Source organism: Rhinatrema bivittatum, chromosome 9 (assembly GCF_901001135.1).
Source record: "Rhinatrema bivittatum chromosome 9, aRhiBiv1.1, whole genome shotgun sequence".
Lineage (NCBI taxonomy): Eukaryota > Metazoa > Chordata > Amphibia > Gymnophiona > Rhinatrematidae > Rhinatrema > Rhinatrema bivittatum.
In genome coordinates, this window is record NC_042623.1 from 12,228,441 (window position 1) to 12,251,774 (window position 23,334).

At 43.6% G+C, this 23,334-nt stretch overlaps 1 protein-coding gene across 4 annotated transcripts in view; it reads left to right on the top strand.

Annotated features, from left to right (window-relative positions):
* Positions 1-21,949, top strand: part of USP6NL (USP6 N-terminal like) — a 217,824-nt gene extending 195,875 nt beyond the window's left edge. For all 4 annotated transcript variants that reach the window (XM_029615234.1, XM_029615233.1, XM_029615235.1 and 1 more), the window contains one exon: positions 16,353-21,949. In XM_029615234.1, coding sequence (XP_029471094.1) covers positions 16,353-17,734 — 1,382 coding nt within the window. In that variant the 3' untranslated portion in view covers positions 17,735-21,949. The remainder of the gene's footprint in view (positions 1-16,352) is intronic.
* The last annotated feature ends 1,385 nt before the right edge of the window (positions 21,950-23,334 follow it).

Sequence of the window (23,334 nt, forward strand, 5' to 3'; positions counted from 1 at the left end):
AGTACTTGAAAGGTATTAATTCACAAGAAGTAAACCTTTTTCACTAGGAAGGAAGTTCTAGAACAAGGGTAGACTCAGGAGAGATTTATTTCCCCAGAAATGTTGGTGGATATGTAGGACACCCTCCCAGGATGGGTGCTGGAGGCTAAAATAGTAACAGACTTTAAGAAAGCATGGGATAAGCAAAGTGTGCAAAAAAAAGGGAAAAAGATAACAGAAGCGGAGCTTAGAGGCACATGTTGTAAGTATTAAAAGCTAGAATGAAACATTTAAGTCCTAACAGGAATGCAGGCGCTCATATAGCCAGCTCTTCCTTATGCAGGGGTACCTAGGAGGCTGTCTTGTTAGGCAACAGCCACACTAGTAGGAGCAACATGGAAGGAGGTGGTCAGTGAAACTGGCATGTGATACAGGAAGTGAGAGAAGAAACTAACTAAATCAAACAGCTCAAAAAAGCAGAAAAAGGTGACTAGGAAGAGCAGCTCAGCAAGGGAGAAAAGCTGGAAAGCTCTGACCACAAATGCTCGTAGTCTGGGCAATAACATCCCAGAGCTGCAGGCCCTAATGGTGGAAACAGACTTGGACATCACTGTTGTTACAGAGGCATGTTCACTGAGTTTCATGATGAGGCCTGGTGCCACTGGGTGTGCAAACTGTGCAATTACATAGGGCGGCACACCCGGTGGGGCAGCGTCGGGAGAGGGAGAGGCCTTTGTTGCTGCCGCTGCTGCAGGAAGCAGTTTCGTACCAAGGGGGGGGGGGGCATGTTACTTTGATGCTGTATGTATTTATGTATGAGAGAGAGCATTTGAGTGAGAGCTGTGTGTAAGAGACAGCATGTGACTGTGAAAGCCTGTGTATGTGTGAGAGAGAGGCAGTGTTTGTAAATGAGAGCCTGAGTGTGTGTGGGTGTGAGAGAGAGACAGTGTTTGTGAATGAGAGCCTGAGTGTATGTATGTGTGTGAGAGAGAGAGACAGCATGTGAGAGTGAGAGCCTGAGTGTGTGTGAGAGACAGACAGTGTTTGTGAATGAGAGCCTGAGTGTATGTATGTGTGTGAGAGAGAGAGAGAGACAGCATGCGAGAGTGAGAGCCTGAGTGTGTGTGAGAGAGACAGCGTTTGTGAATGAGAGCCTGAGTGTATGTATGTGTGTGAGAGAGAGAGACAGCATGTGAGAGTGAGAGCCTGAGTGTGTGTGAGAGAGAGACAGCGTTTGTGAATGAGCCTGAGTGTATGTATGTGTGTGAGAGAGAGAGACAGCGTTTGTGAATGAGAGCCTGAGTGTATGTGTGTGTGTGTGAGAGAGAGACAGCATGTGAGAATGAGAGCTTGAATGTGCATTGAGGGAAGAAAAGAATACAGGTGGATAGAGAAGAAATAGAAAAAAGAGACCCTGTAAAAGGAATTTGCAAAAGACCAAGAAAGGGAAGGTGAGGAAAAAAAGCTTGTGCAACCAATTAGAAAACTAGGACCAGACAGCAAAGGTTAATTTTTTTTTTTTTTTTTTTAATTTTTAGTGATTGGCACAGGTAATCTTTGGGAATGTGCAAGAGTAGCCCTTTCTCTATGTGGATCTCACAATGTACGAGATCAGCATGGAGAAAGTGGAAGCCCATGGGGCCTGCACAGAGGAGGCAGCAGAACGGGCTTCAGTGCCAGCAGCAGTGATCAGCACCTCCCCAATAGCCACGCAGCAGCAGAGGAACGAGAGAGGGTCCGAGGTTGCTGGCAAAGGAAAGAGAGGGGAGGGTCTGCCTTCAGTGTTTGTGCATCACTTTTCCACTAATCCATGACCATCTCGGGGTGACTGGAAATCAAAGTTCCTAGGTATGGAGAGTGTGAATTTTTCAAATCCCTTTTAGTTTTATTTTTCAGGTGTTATTTGTTGTCTGCTGATTTTCAGGTGGTGTTATCAGTGTCTGCTGATTTGAAATATTTTATTGGTGCTTAGGAAATTTAAAAAAAAAACAACTTGTATATAAGTTTTTAAATTTGGTCTTTTATTCATCAGCTTTTTAAAAATATTAGTATGTTTTTAGTATTTATTTTATTTCTTGATTTTATTGTTTGATATTTGAGGAATGATGGTTCTGTTTTTTCATTGTTGCACTGCACAGTGCGTCTGGCTTCTTGCAGTTTCCAGTTCAGTTTTTGTCTGCCCATTTGTATTTCTACTTTATGGTTGCTCTGTTCTGTATTTGGTGAGGGTCTGTTTATGTTCTGCATGTGTGACTGAGGTGAGGCATTTTCCTAATAGAAAGATATTTGTGTTTTAAGGCTTTCGGAGGTTCAAGTCTACACTCAACATTCATCACAATAGGCCTGATGCCATATGGGCTGCAAGTGTCTTTTTTGCAGGGATTTGTGGTTGGCTTCACACCAGTGCATGTATATATAATCAGCTCGATACAGTAACATTCATTTGAAGATTTCTCGTCTGTAACGAGCTCGCTGCGCACAATTCGGACGCGTAAGGCAAACCAGCGATACAGTCTCCAGTTTCGCGCGTCCGTAGCGCTTCTTAAAACAGACGCGTAACCCTTCCCCACCCGGCATGTAAATGAACGAATTAGCTGTATAATGAAGGAATTAGCTATTCCCCTCCGATACCGTAACGCGCGCTCAGGTTATCTCATTAGTAACGCACTGTTTTGCCGCGGCCGTAACGTGTTAGTTTACCGCCTCCCCCTAGTAGGAGTTAGGACTGTGAGTCTAGTAACAAATCCATCGACACCGCTTAAGATACTCAAAAACAATAAAACACAATAAAAAAAAAAAGCGATACAGAGAAAATGTAATGATGTGGGACACATAAAACCTGTCAGAAAAAAAAAAAAATTTTTAAATACCTGTCGGAGGGCCGCGTGGGTCCAGGCGGCTGGCGGGCGGTGGCGGGAGCCGGGTGGTCGCGTGTTAAATCTAGGCCGCGGGCGGGTGGGCGCCTGTTCCAGGCGGCAGCGGCGGTGGGGGGACACGCGTTAGTTCAAGACGGTCGGTGGGCGGCGGGTGGTCGCGTGTTAAATCACATGCCGTGACGTCACGGCATGTGACTGCCTTGAGCGCCGAATCGCAGGGGTCGCATTCATTCACTGCCGGTGGGGGCTGCCCCGGCAGCCCCCACCGGCAGTGAATGAATGCTGTGACTGCCTTGAGCGCCGAATTGCAGGGGTCGCACAGGCGCGCATTCATTCAGGCGGAGCTGGCGGCTTTCGCCACCGGCTCCTCCGCCTGGATGAATGAATGCGCGCCTGTGCGACCCGGCCTAGATTTAACACGCGACCACCCGCCGCCGCCCGCCGGCCGGCCGTCTCGAACTAACGCGTGTCCACCCGCCCCCGCCGCCTGGAACAGGCGCCCACCCGCCCGCGGCCTAGATTAAACACGCGACCACCCGGCTCCCGCCACCGCCCGCCAGCCGCCTGGACCCACGCGGCCCTCCGACAGGTATTTAAAATGTTTTTTTTTTTTTTGAACACTCAGGTTTTTACATATTTTGGGTTTTTTTTTTCACTTCATGGTGCCTGTCATTTCAAACGTCATTTGAAATGACAGGTACCAGCGCACCCAGGTTACTGTATAGGCGCTGTATTAAGCGCCTATACAGTAAAATGGGTTACGCGGGCATAACCCTTCCCTACCGCTTTAAAGCCGCGGCATGCATTTGCATGCGATTAGAGGAGAGTACCGGGGAGTTAGTGAAGAGAACTGTGCGTGCGGGGAGGAAGGGTGCGCCTGACACTGCCGCACTGTTATTACTGCGGCCTTACAGGATCGACCCAAATGTAAGTTATATTTTTAAAGTTTGTATCACTAAAGAGAGCTAGGTGTTTTTTTTATGGCCCTGGGACAGAGAATGAATGAACGTGGGGGGAAATAGTAATTGCATGCACAAGGCAGCAAAAAAGCTAGCACCGGCCTTGTTCATGATTGGGATACGGCCATCCCTGGCTATAACTTAAGGAAGGACAGAGGAGAGGACAGGAAACGGGGGAGGAGTAGCTCTTTATGTCAAAAACAATATCCAAGCAACTGAAATGTAAGGGACATAGGGTAGGGAAGAAGCATTATGGGCTGTACTAAAAAAAAAAAAAAAAGATGGTGCTTCCATTTACATGGGTGTGATCTACAGGCTTCCGACTCGAGCTGGACAGAGATCTGGTCGAAGACATCCAAAAAGGTGGGAAAGAAGGGAGAAGTGTTACTTGTTGGAGGATATAGATTGGAGGATCCCTTCTGCAGAATCTACAAGAAGTAGAGAGATAGTAGATGCCCTTCAAGGGGCTCTGCTTGGGAACCCATGAGTCACCTTGTTGAGGATAGATAGCCCTCCCTCTCACGTGGTAGTCACGACGAGTCGGGGGATACGGGCTGCCGGTGAAAGGGCGAGGCCCCATGTTGGCCTTTTTGTTGGAGCGCTGGTTTTTTGGCCTAAAGGTATTGCAGGCTAGCCTCGTCGTGGGCTGTGTTGGTTTTATTGTTTTTCATGATGTCTAGTTTGGTTTCTGTGCAGACGGGAAGGGGTGGGTAGGTAGGTTAGGTGGGTTTAAGAGAGAAAGGAGGGAGTAAGTTGGGGATAATTTAATCACCTGACCTCTAGAAAGAGAGAGGTGGTGGAAGGATGGTTATTTGTATGTTGTATTAAAATTGTTCAGTTAGGTCGAAGGGTGATTTATTTTTAACTGATTTTAAACCGGATTTCCTACTTTTAATAGAGAGATAGCATGGGGAGGAAGTTTCTATGTTGAATTTCTTTTGCCCATTGGGCTGTAGACTTTATCATCAGGCCAGAGTGGGTAAGAGGATTTATGTATCCCAGAAACAGTACATAGTGTGGGGAAGGGTAGCGAGAGTGTTGTAGTTGTTATTGGTGATTGGGCGTTGGGGTTGTTTTATAGACCGCCTGGGAAAGATGGGACCTCTGTTATAGAGAGGTTAGATTTTATCTCTGTTGCATTTGTTGTACCCCCAATTAATGCTGGTGGGAGATTTTAATATACGAGTAGATTGCCCTATGAAGGGTCACGTGAGGGAGTTTCTTGGTATGTTAAACTTGTTGGGACTTACACAGTTAATTAATCAACCAACTCACCAGGCAGGACATATCCTCGATTTGTTAGTAGTTCCAGCGGAATGGGGCCCAGAGAATTTAGTTAAGGAACTTTGTGTAGAGGAAATGGTATGGTCCAATCACTTCCATGTTTCCTTTAGATATTATAATGGTTTTAGACCTAACATGGGACAGGAGAAGAGTGTTAATCGGTTGCTGAGAGGGATGGTGGACTTGGAATTAGTCCAAGAAGAGTGGGAGAAAGTGAAAATAAACTTGAATAGTGCCACAGCGGATAGCTGTGTACAGTCTTAGAGGAGAATATAGCTGTGGTGCTGGATAAGGTTGCACATCTAAAGGAGGTAATCCTACCCCTCACAAGAAAATGAATCCCATGATATTAGTCGTCTTTAGTAGACTAGAAATGTGCCATGCAGCAGGTAGAAAGAAGATGGAGGAAAGAGAAGTCTGACTTTTGAAGCAAGAGTATATGAGTACTAGGAGGATGTATAGACAGAAGTTTGAAAGTAATAAGAAATGTTACTTTAAGATGCAACTATGCGCATCCTTAAATCGTCCTGAGAAATTTTCAGGTTATTTCTTGATTAACTGGGTCGGTGGAGAATACAGATGAGATAGTAGTGGATTGTAATGTTTTTGCTATGTATTTTCAGGATGAGCTGGCAAGAATTCAAGGGGAATTTGACCTTGGTCAGGAATTGGGGGACTGGAGTAGTAGTGGTGGCCTCTATGGAGGTGGCAGAAACGCTTTCTGCATTGTGTTCCTTATTCAGTCCTTTGGATGTGTGCCCTCTTTGGGTATTAAAGAAATTGGGTAATGAAATGCTCTCTTAAATATGATGGAAATTGGTCTTTAGAGGAAGGATTGCTGTCTTCAAAGTTCAAGAAACGGATAGTAGGTCCCTTCAAAAATGGGACGTAATTTACTGCCCAATGATCCAATGCTATCGACCTATCATTATTCTTCCCTCACTGGGTAAGGTAGTTGAAAGGATGGTGTTGACCCAGTTAGTGGATCATATTGAAAATAATCAAATTTTCCATGAATGTCAATGTGAAAGGCTGGGGAACTGAAGTTATCTCTCTGATTTTGAGTTATGTGCTCTAGATCGGAGGCAGGATGTAATAATTGTCCTGTTAAACATCTCCGCTGCTTTTGATTCCTTGTTGGTTGAAATAATATATAGAAGATTAGCAGAGGTAGGAGTTGGGGGTATAGTTCTCCGCTGGTTCCAGTCGTTTTTAGAAGATCGTTATCAACAGTTTCGGGTTGGTGATGCCAGGTCCAAATGGCGTTCCCCCAAGGCTCTTCGTCTCCTGCTCTTTTTAATCTATTTTTACGCCCTCTTTCTACTATGCTACAGGATTTTGGTGTATTTTGTGTGGCGTACGTGGATGATCTTCAATTGGTTTTTAAGGTGGATCAGGAGATAGGGGAGGTTTTTCAGGAAATACAAAGTATCCTAAAAAAGGTAAAAGGCTGGATGCAACAAAATTGTTTACTTTTAAACATTTCAAAAACCAGAAGTCTTCATATCTCACCAAATGTTAATAAGCAGCTCCCCCGCATCTGGTTTTGGATGATTTGACTTTGCTTTTTCACATCAGAGTGAAAATTTTGGGAATAGTGTTTGATAATGGGTTTTCTTTTTGGAAACAACTCCGGTGGTACAAGCTGGTTTTTATAAATTGCGACAGCTAAAATATATTCTAGATGAGGGATTTCACGGTGATAATACGAGCATTTATTTTTTCAACATTGGTTTATTGCAATTCCCTTTATGTGGGTGTTCTGCGTTGTCATCTAAGGGCATTGCAATTAGTAATGAATGCTGCTGCTCGTTTGCTGATTGGGGTGCCTTGGGGGGCTCATATCTCTCTCATCTTGGAGACCTTGCGTTGGCTTCCATTTGAACAGAGAATCACATTTAAAATACTGTCCTTGATATTTAGAGCCCTGCAGGGAGAGGGCCAGGATTATTTTAAAGAAGTTGCTAGCTAGGTACATTCCTAATAGGCCCTTACAGTCTCAGAATTGTCCTTTGTTAGTTGTTCCTAATGCTGCTAAGGTGAGGCTGCTGGAGACCAGAAATCGCGTCTGTGGAACGTCTCCCTGATAAAATTAGGCAGCTGCAGGATTTCTGTGCTTATCGCAAACCAGGTAAAGGCTTATTTCTATCGTGAGGCCTTTGAGTGATGTTAATGTATGTGGTGTATTTTAAAAATTCTATTTAAAGGTTGCATTATTATATGTTGTAAACCCCCTAGAACAGTGATCTGGTAATTAGGTGTGTTATAAATAGCTGTAAAAAATAAATAAATACTCGTATCTAGTGCTTACAAATGGGGATAATGTCTCTAATGTCCACATAGGTGCCCACCTGAGCACCAGTGAGCATCAGCATCAGATGTTGTGATCTGGTATCGCAAATAAGAAACAGAGAAGTCACATGAAGACCTGAGTTTTGGATTTCAAAAATACGGACTTTGTCAAAATGGGGATGTTCTTGGAGAAAGAACTAGAAGACTGGGAGAAAATGGATGAGGTAGAACAACAGTGGGCCAATTAAAAGGAGCAATTACAAAGGCAACAAATCCATATGTTAGAAAAGTAAACAAAAGTAAGAGGAATAAGTAACCGATCTGGTTCTCAAAGGAGGTGGCTGAAAAACTAAAGGCAAAAAGAGCAGCTTTTAAATAGTAGAAAGGATCCCAGGGAAGAATGTTAAACCGAGGGAGACAAAGGAATCAGGAAAGCAAAAGGTCAAGCAGAGGTAACAAAACATTTTTCAGATATATCAGAGAAAGAAGGGAGTCCAAAAGTGGAATTTAATATTAAATACTTCAGCTCAGTATTAACAAAAGAAAACCCTGGTGAAGGATCGTTGCTGGTTGAGAAGCCCGCAGATGGGGAAGATGAAACTCCATTCACAGAAGGGAATGTATGGGAAGAGGTAGGAAAACTGAAAGTGGACAAGGCCATGGGGCCTGATGAGGTACATCCCAGGATACTGAGGGAGCTCAGAGATGCGCTGGCGGGTTCAATAGATCCCTGGAAATGGGAGCGGTGCCGAGTGATTGGAGAAGGTCCCGCTTCACAAGAGTGGGAGCAGAGAGGAGGCTGGAAACTACAGGCAGGTTAGCCTCACCTCGGTGGTGGGAAAAGTAATGGAGACTCTGCTGAAGGAAAGGATAGTGAACTATCTACAGTCAGGAGGATTGCTGGACCAGAGGCAGCATGGATTCACCAGGGGACGGTCCTGTCAGACAAATCTGACATTTATTTTTTTTGATTGGGTAACTAGAGAATTGGATTGAGAAAGATAGGTAGATGTGATTTGCTTGGATTTCTGCAGTTTTTGATATGGTCCCCCATAGGAGGCTCATGAATATATTAAGAAGGTGGTGGAGGTGATTACAAACTTTGACAAGAGACAGCGTGTGATGGTAAATGGAACCTGCTCTGAAGAGATAACGGTGTTAAGTGGACGGCTATAGGGATCGGTATTGGGACTGGTTCTGTTCAATATCTTTGTGAGTGATATTTTGAAAGGGATAGAAAGTAAACTTTGTCTATTTGTGGATGATACTAAGATCTGCCACAGAGTGCACACACTGAAGGAGTAGAGGGAAGAAAAAGTGATTTAAGAAAACTCAAAGAGTGGTTGATGATTTGGCAGCTGGGATTCAGTGCCAAGAAGTGCAGAGTCAGGATCTGGGGTGCGGCAATCCAAAAGAGCTGCATGTGATGAGGGTGAAAGGCTGATGTGCACAGAGCAGGAGAGGGACCTTGGGGTGATGGTGTCTGGCGATCTGAAGCAATGTAACAAGATGATAGCTAAAACCAGAAGAAAGCTGGGCTGCATAGAGAGAGGAATAACCAGAAGAGAAAGGAGGTGATGATCCCCTTGTACAGGTCCTTGATGAGGCCTCACCTGGAGTACTGCGTTCAGTTCTGGAGACCGAATCTCAAAAGGGACAGAGACAGGATGGAGGCGGTCCAGAGAAGGGTGTGGGATCTGTATCAGAAGACCTATGAGGAGAGGCTGAAGGATCTGAATACTTATACCCTGGAAGAGAGGAGGTGCAGGGGATTTATGATACAGACCTTTCATGATTTTGATACAACTGCAGTATTGCTCTCTGCTTCGATTGGAGGTGGGGGGAAGGGGAATTGGGTTCATGCTCGGTAGGGCCTGTTTGCGAGTTCTAGAATCTTTGAGATCAAAGTTCCGGGCCGGGCTCCACCAATGATGTCACCATCCTGCTGTCCTAGGAGAACACCTGTTACAGGTAAGCAACTCTGCTTTCCTTATGTTGGTTCTGAGTCTTCCTTCCTGGAGTTTCATTTCATGACCCCTAGTTCTACTGATTTCTTTCCAACCTATAGATACCATTTATATCCTTCAGAATTAAAATGTCCAAAAAAGGAAGCTGCTTCTTGTGGTGTGGCATCATGAAGTATTCAACCAAATGTGGAAATCTTGAGGTTCTGCTGACGTGGACTTACATTGATATTTGTTTTTTCATATGAATCTGTACAGAATAAATATTTTCTCAAACCACATCTATTTATATAAATACCTTCCTCTAAGGCAGCCACATGCAGATGCACTACATCGGGAGCCTTAGATGTCCCTGTAGCTACTCTATAGGGTCGTCTTTCCTGTTGAATTCTGAAATAAATTTGGCAGTTGTACCAAATTCAAAATGAAATGCATAGGAATCCTTTAGGGTTGTGGTGATTCTGCCAAAACTGTCACTGTAACTTGCTAAGCTTAGTGAATATTCATACTGAGCATGCATTGTAACCAAAAGCATATCCAATACAGTATCTTCATGAGAGGAACATTACCGGGGCCCTGGATGAAGGTCTCACCAATTTCTTCCTTCCATGGTCTTGAGTGTATCACTTGAGAATCTTTTCTTTGATTTTGTATAGAAGATGGCTAAGACCATCCCCATTGATCTGAGGAACAACGGATAACCCAGGGTACCGCTTTTTGATCTTCTCAAGTATCTGGATACCCCAAAGGAGTTGATGGTAGTGCCCATTCTGCCACATTGTACGTTTGAGGATGCAGGAAACTCAGACTGAGTACTCTCGATTGAAAGGAAGGCAGACACCAAGAACAGTAAAAACTAGATTATCAGGCATTTTACCATCTGAAATGCTCTGTTAACCAGCATGTCGTCCAGATCACTCTTTTGGTGGGGGAATGATAGGGAGAGGAGGATGGATTGGAAAGCAGAGTCGTTTTTCTCCTATCTGCTCTGTGCTGTCTAGTCTTAACCCCTCCCCTCCTGTTCCCTACAAGGGACTGGGTTAGGAATCAGAGTAGCTTTTCTCTGATCTGCTCTGCTCTGTCCACTCTGATTGCTTCCTTGGTGAGCATCATTTATATTTTTAGTGAGCTGGGGCTTATGGGAAGCAGCCAGATATGCTACTTTGGGAGAGTTACTGCGGTTGTGCCGATTTTGCTTTCTCTGCATGCTCTCTGAGAATGCACACTGCGTTTCTTAACACTGTGCTAAAACATTCAACGTAAATTTATTCTATTGCTGACATGCAGGGTTTAGACTTTGCTCACAGGGTATCAAAATGGTTGTTTCTAATTAAGTTGCAGAATGTGAGGTGGTGTTACTGGTTACTGACTTATTACTGCTTTGTACTTGAGTATAATGGCCACTGGATGGTGCCAAAGACTGTAGTAAGAGCAGCGACAAAGCAGCCTACATGATCCTCCTTCCCCTGGGCCTGTCTTAGGCCAGGTCGCTGAGAGTCAAGTCTCCGTTGCCAGATTTCTGGCTTTGCAAATACAAGCCTAACCGCACAGGGGCGTGAACAATGGTATTCAAGTCCTTTAGTCCTTATCTGAGACTGAGTGAGAGTGGTTTCTTACCCACTCTGGTTTTCCGTGGACAAGGCTGACAGCATGGAGGTTTGTTTCTTTGTGATGGATTGTGGTTACGTGGCCAATCAGCTAAATGCATTCTGAGTAGGGTAGTAGTGTGCATTCCCCAGGAGAAACTGAAGGATAATTTTACCGTGCTAGACTTACAGTCCCAGTAGCCTTTTTTGTTCAGTTAGGAGTTTGTGTGGTGGTTGTCATATTAGTCTCTGCATACGGAGCAATAAAGGCTTGTGATGAAGGCGCTAGGTTTGACCTTTCTATGGACTAATGCAATGCTTTTGTGACTCGTCTTCATTAGCTCTGCGCCCCTCGTCAGGTCGGTGAAGAATGAGCGAACAATGCTGGTGCTTGAACATACAAATAAATGGTGGATAGGATTACAATTTGTTTGTATATTCAGGAAACGTGATTTATTTCCAAGTGTCATGGAATATATTTCTAATCCTTTTTGTTTAGAGAAGTGCTTTTTTATGATTTTACTGTCTGGGGCTCTGGGCCGTTTCGAGCTCCAAGGTTCACGGTCCTGGTTTGACAGCTCGTTATTGTACAGAATTTGTAATAGTTTATACTTTTGAGCCCAACCCCTAGTACCTAAACTACATGTTAGGCAAAGACCTTGCCATCATTTTGATAAGTCATTAAAGTTAGAATCCCTAGTGCACTGTATTTCAGAAAGATTGCTGATATAAAATGGGCCCTATACCCCTGAGAGAGAACACTTCAGACCCGCTCCCAGATTGCGAGCTCCTTTCGAAACGGATGCTCCTCATGGAGTGTCTCCCGTCAACATGCACAATGCAGATACAGACTACACGGAGGAAGCTGCATGTGGAGATTCCTTCTCCTAACCTAATCCTGACCAGTGCATGCCCTTTTACTCAGTTGAGGGCCATGGGGCTGGGCAATAGTCAATTCCTAAACCTGTTTACCTGCCAAAAAAAAAAAAAAAGGTCAGATTATTGCCTCCTGAGACCATAACCACCAACAGTATATTTAGGATCTTGCCTTAGTTACAAGCCAGCTGTTTTCTGAAAGCAGCGGATCTCACCGGATGAGTAAGAGATTACTTGCAAGCATTTTGTCTGGAGCAGGTTCACAGTAGTGTTGCATGCATGAGATTCTCCATACATTGATGTTCTAATGCCTTTTTCAAAAAATAGTTTCTGAATAATTCAGGTTATTGCATAAATTGACTGAGCAGCATCACGCCACAGAAACCAGTGATAATTCATTGTGTCTCTCAGGAACGTGCGAGGCGGGAGCATAGCAGATAGTGGGACTCACTCTGGCGTGCTCTTACGTGGGTTTTGTGAACTCATAATGATAATTGAGTGATCTTAAATATTTATAAAAAATATGGCACAAGCCCAGACTTAGCCATTTAAATACATTTCAAAAGCTTTCCAAACTGCTTTGTGTACAGTCTATGGCAGAATAGTCACAAATAAAATGAATTTTAAAAATAGCCCCAAAGCCCTGTGCTGCTGAATTTAAGCATCTGGACGGAAACTGGAAATGGAGAAGTTGATAAAAGAAGAGCATATTTCCCTGAATCCATTGAGCGTGCTCTGAAGGGTCGTGTGCGGGAAGCACGTTACTGATGGGTGAAGTGAATCGCTGGTGTTGCACAGTTTGATTTTGCAGTAAGGCCATATACGTTTAGAGCATGCCCCTAATAAAATAATTACCCTGCAAAATTAAGACCACGACACTGCATAAACCTGCCCCTGGTATAGAATGTAATGAAATGCTCAAGGAAAGCCATCACTATCACTTGGGAGTGAGTCCAGCTTTATGGGATCTGCGGTGGCCACTGTCTGAGACAGGATGCCGGGCTTGACGGACCTCTGTTGGACCCAGCATGGCAATTGCTACATTCTTATACGTACGGAGTGTACCAGGCTTGCTTGCGTGTTCACTGATCTTCCTGTGCACCAAGGCATCAGAAACGTGGAACCGCACAATCCCTCTCAAAACAAAAGTACAACATCTTTTTCTCTCTCTTTTTTTTTTTTTTTTGCCCTTTTACAATTATCACAACTAAAACTTCAGTTTTCTGTAGGAACAGCAATAGCTACTTAGAGCTACAAGTCAATAAATAGTTATTTCTCTGACCAGCAGTGCCAGTAGAATCCCGCACATGGGTCCCGTAACACTCTTGTGTCGGCAGGAGACGCAGGTTAGCAATTGTGCCTTCAGAGAGTCAAAAACACAGCCATGAGAAGTAATGGAAGCTGTGTGACATGGCAATGCTGCAATCTGAGCTTGTCCCACCCTGGAGCAGAGTTAAATGTATTTGGGGTTGAGGGATTTGGAGCGGAGTGATCACTGTACGCTTTTGATTGAATTGTGGTTGGTGGCAGCGTGGGGATATTAGTGGTTTTCATCATCCTGTTTCTTGAATCTGTTCCTCACCAGACTGTGCTTAATTCTGGCCTAGGCTGTGTTTGAGGTGGAATCAGATGCCAACTTCTTCTTTTTTTTTTCTCTCTGTAGCTTTAATTTCTTTTTCAATGTTTTCCCTCCAGCCGTCTTTTTGAAGTGGTTTATGGTTTGTGAGTTATTTCAAATTGTTATACTTGGACCTGTTTATCTCTGTCTGCTGTGGGCTTTGCCATGTTTTCTGTTTTATGTGCATCGATGGTGGCTGAGTCCTAAATCTTCTTGGTAATGCCAGGAACAGATGAAATGAGTCCCTGGCCAAACAACGTTTCTGTGAGGCTCCTCAGATAAGAAAAGGAGATGCTTAAATTTTCTTAGATATGCATCCTATGTAGATGTTTCAAACATGCTAATTAAAGGGCGTGGCCGTCTTAACATCACTCAGCTGAACACTAACAGCGTAAGCATCCAACTCTTTAAAGCTGAACCTTTTGGGGTGTTAGGGGGAGTTCACTAGCCCTCTTGCTCTTTACGTATCTGACACTGGATGTGTAACATTGTGCTCAGACGCATAACCGCACACCTTTAAAAGTGTGTAGTGAGCTTTTATTTCTTGATTTCCTAATTAGCACTTGGGCAGTTCAGGGACTGGAGCCTCATTCCCCCAGTTACGTGCGCTGGTGATTTCAGGAGCCTTCACATGGGACCTGTAGATTTGCTTTTGCAGTTGTCCTCTTACCCGGAGCCTTCGAATGGACGTACAGCCCCCCCCCATCAATTTCCAAACACCATTAAACCTGCTTTATGCTTTTCTTAGTTCGTCTTGGAGATGATTTTGTATTCATCCTGCTTTGCCATTGTATACATTTCGAGCAAAGCTTAAGGTTTTTAAACCCTGGCTTTGTTTGCACCCACTAATTTGACATTGCAGGATGGATTTAATACTCAGTGCAGTCCTCCTCTGCTGGAAGCAGTTTTCCTAGTGTATTAACCTTGATGCATTCAAGGCTCGTTGCATGCAAATAATCATTTTGAGGTTTATTCGCTCAGTCACATAAACAGAGCAAGCAATGCAAGCAAGACAGAAGTCCAATGTGTATACGATGGTGTGGTCCTGTCTTCATAATGTGTCGTTCTACTGTACGGGCATGCTTTCAGTATAAATAAGTAGCCAGAGGCTTGGTGGCGGGAACTGGCTCTGTGGCAAGTGAGGCTCGCCGCCGTGCTGAGGTACCTGGTTTTGACTGGTGACTCGGGTCCCTCCGTTCGCCGGGTCGGCCATGGCTAGGGATACTGTGGAGGTGGCGCCCACGGCTCCCAGATGGGTGGAGTCCCAGTTATTGCACAGTGGATTTAAAGCCCATGATTTCAGCCCCGGTGCGGAGCTGCACGGACCGCTCTAGACTGAGCTGGCAGTGTAGTTATGATGAAGGCTCGGCCCCTGTGCTGATTGAGCTGGTAACCCAAAGGACCAGAAGGAGAGAGACCTGACCTCCCCGAGCCTCGATGCTCTGAGGCAGCTTGTTGCATGTAATACTCCTTGTGCAGTCTGGGTTAAAATTAAAACCTCCTTCCAGTGGCCCCAGAAAGCAAAACCGTAAGCCCTGTACTTGTCTGCTCGCTTACTGGACAGAGCCAGAGTTACAAGTTGCTCACTCTGGTGCTTTTTGGTGAACGAGCATGGGCAGGTTTTGGTGTAACACAAGGAGCCTGCTCTAGGATGATCCGGCCAGGAGCCAGAAACTATCAATTGTGGAGGGAATGATTTTGCTTATTTCCTTTTTGTCTTTTTGCATTTTCTGCTTCAGATATTTTTCTATTTCTTCTACTATTTGTATTTTTTGTTTATTTTGTTCTTTGTTTTTTTAAGGGGGGGAGATAGGACTTTACGTTTAAAGCTTTCTTTTCTCTTGGGGTTTGTTTTTGTTTTTGGTCTGCTCTCTGCTTCCCTTTCACCAATTACTTCCTCTTCCTGCCCCTCCCCCATCTTTTTTTTCCATTCATTTTCTGGCCCACGTCCTCCCCCTGCTTCCCTTCCACCGGATCTCTTCTGCCAGCCTTTGTTAGGCCACAGCTGTATCTCCCACTCTCTGTGGATTGGGGATTGAGGGAAAGGGCTACCAACTCCCAAGAAGCAATGCTTGCTGACCATATGCAAGTTATTTTTTCCCAACTGTTAGGAAAAGTGGTTCATTGACGGATATTGGGATGTTGGAGCCCGCGAGTAGGGTGTTGGAGCTTCCTGCAAAGGAAGGAGGGTAGAGGTTAATACCCCCAGATGTCAAAGGAGCTTGAGCGCCAACATCTGTCACTGCCGGCTCCTGCTCAAGGTTAGAGTGAGCCAACCGAGAGAAACAAATTGACGGGCGGTTGGCGACCCCGGCTGAGACACTGCTGGCAGGTACCAGGGATGAAGGTTGAGTTGCGTCTCCTGTCAGTGTTTATGTCTTGGACTATCATTCATTCCCCAGTATCTTGGGTGGTTCTTACTGCAATCTGCAATCACGAGCTTATCAAATTGTAGCTGCAGTTGAATGCATGCATTGTGTGCACGGTTTGTGTTCACAGAATGCAATTTTGTGTTGTATTCCTAATCTTAAATCTATTAAATTTGTTGTAAATTTGCCTGCATACCCGCAAGAACGTGCACAAAAGAAAGCTTGCCTTTATTGTGATACTTAGGGTAAAGTATCAATAAGACTATGAATGCAAGGTAACTGTAACATCATAGTAAATACATCATGACTGGGGCTAGTGATATTGCACAATATAAACTGGGTTTGGTGAAGGCGCACCGATAATCTAAAGTGTGAGAAATCACACGCATGTAAAGGTTTCAGTCTCGCTAATCACGAGTGAGAGGAAGTGCTTCTTGACTCTCCTGAATTCTAGGATTTCAAACTGAAAAGACACTTATCAAATAAACTCCACCCTTTATGTAGTGTATAGGGGACTAATAATTCACAGTCTCTTCACTTTTATTCTAGGTAAAGAAGAAGAATTTCCAAAGAAACCACTGGGGCAACTTCCACCAGAACCCCAGCCCTTAGTCCTTAATCATATGGTCAATGGACAAAAACATACCACAAAATTAGCTGCGCCGGCAAGAACTGACAAGATCTACGAAAAAGGACATGAAGTTTCACCCCAGAATGACAGACTGAAAGAGAATTCTCTGGAAAAGTCATCTTTGAAACAGCAGAAGCGGGCACCAGTAGATAATCAGGGAGGGCAAAATAAAGGTGACTTGGAATATCGGAAGAATCCTCAACCAATAAGAGTGCAGGAGAATCCTAAACATGCATTCAGTAATGCTGCTGCTAACCAAAACTCCAATGCTACTTCCCATCTACCCAAGGACTTTGTGCCTAAATGGAACAAACCTTCTGATACTAAAACTGCAGAGAGCATCACAAAATATGCTGTAGACATCAAAAGCAAATCTGTAAACAATGGCTTCTCAGGTTCTGCTTCCAGTCCAGGGGCAGCCCAAGCATTTTCTGTCAAGCAGAAGAGGAGGAGGATTTTGGATGTTGATGAAGACAAACGGGGGTCCAATGCATCGCAATATGACAATGTTCCTGCTGCTGATCATGAAAATGAGACTCGTACTGAGGAGTTAGGAGAACAATATGGTCTACAGCGTTCAAGGAATATGAATTCTTTCAGCAGCCCAACTACAAGGCATCCTTTGAAAAGTTCTACTCCGGAAAAATTATTAAATAGTCCCAGTTTCAATCTACAGCCAAGGTCCCCAAAGCACAGATTGCAGTCTGACAGTGCAGACCACGGCCCTTCTGTAAAACAGCCAGCACCCTCCTACAGTAACCCACCTGTTTACCATGAGAACCGGTCTAAATATTATATCAGGCTTGCATCTCCGCCCTACATGACAAGCCCTTCCAGAAATGCTCATAGTACAAATTTTGATTTTCCCCCTGATAAACCATATATGAATTCCTACCCTGCCAACCAACAGAATCCAATTGTAACACCCGCAAACCGAATAGAAGTCCTGCCTGCTGATACAAATGCAACTCTGCCTGCTGGCAGCAAATATGTAGTATCCTCGGTGGCAGCAGATTATTTGCTGGACAACAGAGAGAGCACAGATTCTGCTTATGTGTACGGTCATGACACCCTTAGGCAAGCAAGGAACCAGGATACTAACCGCAGTTACCCAAGTAATAAACAAAGGTCTCCAAGCTTTCAGCAAGCACCTATTCAGGACTATAACTTTCCATCCATGTCTGTGGTTAATCCGGTAAGGTATAGGACGTCACCATACTTGGAACGACACGGTTCACCTCGGCACCATTACAGAAACCCTCGAGAAGGACTGACCATGCAAGAATCTGTGCTGCTGTGAGATGATGTGCGTTTTACTGAGAAAACAAAAAAGAGTGACTAGAACCATTTATTGCATTGAGTTGCTATGTTTATAATTGTCAGAGCAGTATTTGTACATGGAGACCAAAATACCCTTACTTGTGAAGCGAAATTTAGAAATACTGTGAAAATGAGTGTGGATTTCAACCTAGACACTAAAGCTGAACATGTAGGCGAGTGTAATGTTCAGGTGTGGCTTATAAACATAGCAGTGAAAGGGGATGGCTCTCGGACTCTGGTTAGGCCTAAAACATCCCGGCAGTCCGAGAAGCAAGTGACCAATCTGTTCATGAAATGCACATTTTCTGTAGTTTCTAAAATGAAGTTACTGTATTTATTTATTTAAAGAAATGACCTACCATTGTTTACATGCCTTTATCTTATAGATGTTTATACTGATCTCACCAAAACATATGTTTGTTTTTTCTTGGTTGTCATTCTTCTCCTTTTAGAAGATGAATCCACCTAATTTGTCTTTAAATTCCTATTTTGGTAGCCGATGTCTTTTTCAAGCCCGGATCAGTTTGCCGTGTCTCATGAAGGTCACACTCATGATCTACTGTTAATTTACCTTCTGTGTCGCCATTTTTTCTGCTTAGAAAATGCATCTTCATCTTAAAAAGTGTGCAGTTCCCCACTCTTACATTGTGTGTAATCTGACTTCTCTGGTTACAGTGCATCCTCCATCTGTTTACAGAGTGCACAAGTGATGACTGCTGTGAGGGCCAAAGGTGATGGAATTGGTTCTAGGCATTATTTTCCTGGGAAGGACCATCTGACCTCCCTCAGCAGGGGCAGAAGCTGGACGGTGTTGGGCCATGCTTACACCAGGCTTCTGAGGGAAGCACCATCCAAGGTTGTTGGCCCTCTGGACCGCTGATCAACAGTCGTTCATTTCTGCCGTTTTCCCCCCTCTTGTAACCCTGCGCCTCCCTCTTCCTGCTGATTGTTGCCTGTAGTTGCCTTAAATCTCTCAAAAACATTGGGTGATACGTTTTGCTGTAGCATGAGTACTGTTAACTGTTGCGACAATGAATATCACAACAAGAGATCTCCATCAGTCAAGTGAAGGAAAAAGCAGAGATTAATACATGCAGACATATCGTGTGGGTAACTTTTCAGTCACCTAGATTAAAGAAACCTGTAATTTGAACATTCCCACCCTCTCACCGGCTAAATTTGACCTAATTTTTTTTTTAACCTGGATCAAAGGAGAGTGGGGGCGGGGCTTAAGATATTAGCCAGGTAGCACTGATATTCTAAACAGAGAGAATGCCTTTGTAAGGTTACCCAGGTAAACTCCTGCTCTCCAGGATATGAACCTTATTCTTTAAAGACCGCTTTAGCAGTAAATCACATGCATTCTTATTACTGTGCGTGTGTCTAAGCTCCCCTTTAAGAAAAACGAACCTGCCTAATAACGCTGACAGCTGTTTTATTCTAAAGCCTAAAAACTAGGTAAGACGTTTTGAAACCGTTGTCCTAGACTTTGACCGCACTTTGCTTTGGTTTACTGTGGCTGATGGTCTAAACTTGTCTATATTTTGGTTATTTGAAATTCTTAGATTCAAATTATATTATGTATGTTTTGGTTCAGTTTATTACCTGCACAAGTTCTTCGTGTTCATTGTGCTTAACAAATATGGAGGAGCATAATAATGGCTGACACTACGGCTGATCCTGCTGCTAGCTCTGATCTGTTCCTTCTCGCGCTGGTGTTACCCTTGGGGAGCTCCTAACCTTGGAGGACTTCCGCTGACCTCAGCTCTGTAAGGCCACGCCCACCCTCTGCTAACTCGGGGATTCCCACACTTTGCCAAAGATTTGGAGCAGAAAAACCTGCATCTGTGATTTTACTAAAGGAGAATTAGGTCTAAGACTCACTTCACACTTGAGCTCTGCATACATTATGGTACTTTTGCTAGTGGTAAATAGTACAAACCTGTTTGCTGACTTTTGTAAGCGTATGGAAGGTGCGGCCATGTTGTTCTTAGGAGAACGCGCTTTCTAAGTTTAGTTCTTGCAGTGTACAAGAGCTAGAAAAATAGGAGTGTGGCTAAATGTGACCAATTTTCCACCCTTTGGGTCTGTTCCCCTAATCGGATGAGACTGAGTTGCCATATCGGGGCTTAATTTATGGGAAATAATCAGGGAACTTAAGGAAAACGGTGGTCAAAAGTGTGGTAACGAAGGACAACTTAGCTCTCCACAGTAACCTTGCATATTCCCCAGATCAAAAGCATTGCTAATGGGAGATTTTCAGTTTAGGTTTCCTTAAAAAGTTTCTGAATTGTTTGTGTTGCGACCCGTTAAGAATTGTTTCCCTTCGTTATGTTGATGAATGTATGGCGGTGTCCTTGTTGTAACGCGTTGGTGTCGAACATAGAAAGGGTAATTTGCCAGTGGATGAACCTGTTGAGAGCAACGTTCAGACTGTCCGCAGAATTGCAAAGTCCCTTTTGCAAATGGGCTTAGGAGAATGGACCCCTGCATCTTTGCTTCTGCTTTTTTGGGGGGTAAAGTTATGCGCGCTTTGGAAAATGTAAAAGCTTACGCAAGCCCCTGGGAACGGCTCCTTTCACCTTGGCTGAAATAATTTACAGGGTGAGTACTTTTTCAGCCTCCCGTTTCCACAGGTGAATAGCCCTCCCTGCCTTTAAAGGGCACTACATAGTTTGTACTGTCTGCCAGGCAAAAAAAACAAAACAAAGTTTGTACTATTTAAATATCGGAAGTTGGTAAAATAAAAGTAGAAAAGGAGTGAGCGGTTATCCCACCAGAACTAAAAATGGGTGAAAAGAAGCCTTTGCCCTATTGGGTAGAGCGAATACTTTTATAAGGGAATGTATTTAAAGATTTATTCACCGTTACTTCGGTCCATTAGGTAAATCTGTTCCTGAGGAATGGAGCAGTCCCAAACGTTTGCACTTGTAACGGTATCATCTCTACCCAACTACCTAGCTTTCTTTTCACTTGTTAAACATACTTAATAAAAGATCCCAAACCAGTTCTGCATCCAGATTTGCTTGCGTGACTTAGACTAATTCAGGCCAATGCGCAGGGTAAATGCTGGCCAGCTCTGCCCATGGCATTTAGGGGCGTGCACCTGCTCTTGGCTTGCCTTGCGATGCCAGTTTCCTTTTTTCTTGGACTCTTCATCTTGGGTTGCTTACTTTGAATTGTTTCTATTACTCTTCTCACCATGTCAGCAATCCTTACTTACAAAACCCAAACTATGCAATTGGACCAGCCTGCCCCACTGAGCCTGGATCCATGGAAGGGTCCCCATGCATGCCACCTCCTGGAAAAGCAGCAACGCGTTGGACCTCTAGAAGCACATGGGACCGTACGATGTGCACATTCAGCACACTCACCATAGATGTACTGACGAAAGCCTTCTGCACTCTCTAAATGCTTTGCACCCCACCTGGTCTGTGTGGACCTTTCTGAAACTTCACTCTTGAACTTTGTCTTTTCTCTGATGACAGAAGCTGAGATGTCTCTTCTTACTTAGCGTTACCTCTGCACTTAGTACTGTCGCCTAAGATCCAGCATGTCACTTCCAGTATGTGCCTTGGTTGTGATTGGACCCTGGAATACTAGTTTGTCTAGTAGTTACTGCTCTATCCAACATGTTAATAAATGAACTGCATCTGGCCTGAAACTTCCTCGATTCTTGAGATGGAACAGAACTCGTCACGGGATGCTTCCATTGCACACGTTGGACTTGTGGCTTCTAGAATGAGCTGCTTCTCCTTGCCTGGCTGCAGTGGTACAGAACTTCCTCTTGTACGCTGTGGTGCATATTTGTAGCTTAGCAGCTGTGCTGTTTTATATCTTATAAAATCAGATTCCATACCGCTTGGAAGAGCCATTTGAAGAATTCATTTAGGACTTCTGTTTGTTGAGCACATTATCTGATTTTGAATGATGGGTAAAGATTTTTTGGGAATCTCTTTTAAGTCCTCAAGGATCAGTTTCTGAAGTTTAAGGTACAAAAATGTTTGTTAATTGAAGTGTTGTTAATTGAGCTGGTTAGCATATGAGTGTTAAATCATGCTTTATGTACATAGGGAAAGTTTTTTGTTTTTTTTTAAAGAATTGATTTAATCAACTGGATAATATTTAAAACTGCAAAATGCTGTGTGCTATTAACAGTAGCTGAACACTACACGGAAATATACAGTGAAATTCGGATTGTATTACTGGCTCATGTTTGTTTCCGATTCCTCACAACAGCTAGACGTATATGCAGGTGTATATAATGTTGCTGATGTAATAATTTTGAAGTCCTTTTCCTGGGATTGATGAGTACATGTACACTTTGTGCTAGCAGTGAATGCTGCTAATGCTGTGTATCACCAATGGAAAATATTGTAGATTTTATAGAGAGAATATATGCACATTATTTTCTTATGTTATCTACTACAGTTTTATGACTGTTATCCTATTTTGATGTGACTATTTTTAACAAGTTAAAAAGAATTATATATAGCCTATATTTCACATCTTTTTTTATTTTGAGAAATAAACATTATTATTTCAGTTGACAAAAAAAAACCCCCCAAACTATTTCCAGGGTTATAATTTCTTCAGCTGGATTGTTTTTTCTCTCCACTTTTCAGTGTTCTTTGACTGACGGAACAATATGATTCTCGTTCTTAGAAGCCAGGGGTGCTTTATCCATTTCAGTAATGAGAGCTCTTTGCTTACCTGTTGCCATCGCTTCCACACTTGACCGTTTAAACATTGTTTTAAACTTAATTAGCAGTCCAGCTTCCACCATAACATGTCATCTCTTTTTAACTTTCTCCTGCAGTCCTATTAGACATGAGCCAAATTATACGCAGCAGTAACTCAGGCGCTTACTCACAATGAGAAACATGGTTTTAGTGTTCTATGCTAAAAGCAAAGCAGTAGATCACTGCTCAATAAAAATAAAAAAAAAACCTGTGAGATCCCACACTCAAAGCCCTTCATGCCTGTCTATTTCAAGAAAAGATCTGAGTTTCTGTGAAAACTAGAGCCTTGTCACTGGGCTTCTTTAAGGAAATTGTGCAAAATGTAAAAGTCACAGAACTATTAATAACGCGGCATCAGTAATAGAAGTTGATGCCAGGTCTAAAACCTGGATTAATCATCCTACACTTGCCAGCTGGTAATTCACGTAGTGCAGTCTAAATAAGTCTGTCAGGCCTACTGGAAGCCGAATCAATGCAGAAAGTGACAAACTAATGGGGTGAGCAGGATTAATTAACAGTTTTTGAGCGTTTATTCTGGTGCGTTATGTATTGTTAGATATTGCTGTAGAATTAGGCCTCGGGCACCATATTTTGAAGGCACCGAATATGCAGGCTTGCCAGTAGGACCATGTGCCGCCACAGCCATGACTCTGCCTATAGGCCTGTGCAGAATTGCCTCGCTCATTGAGAAGAGTTTCGGACCTGGTAGCATTTGTGCATGAAACTAGAAAGGATAGGTAGAGTATCCATAAATGAGAAACCTTGCTTTCTTCCTCTACACTGGCCTTAGCAAATTTTGCTCCATTGGCCTGGAAAGAATAATTTAAGGATGAGGAAA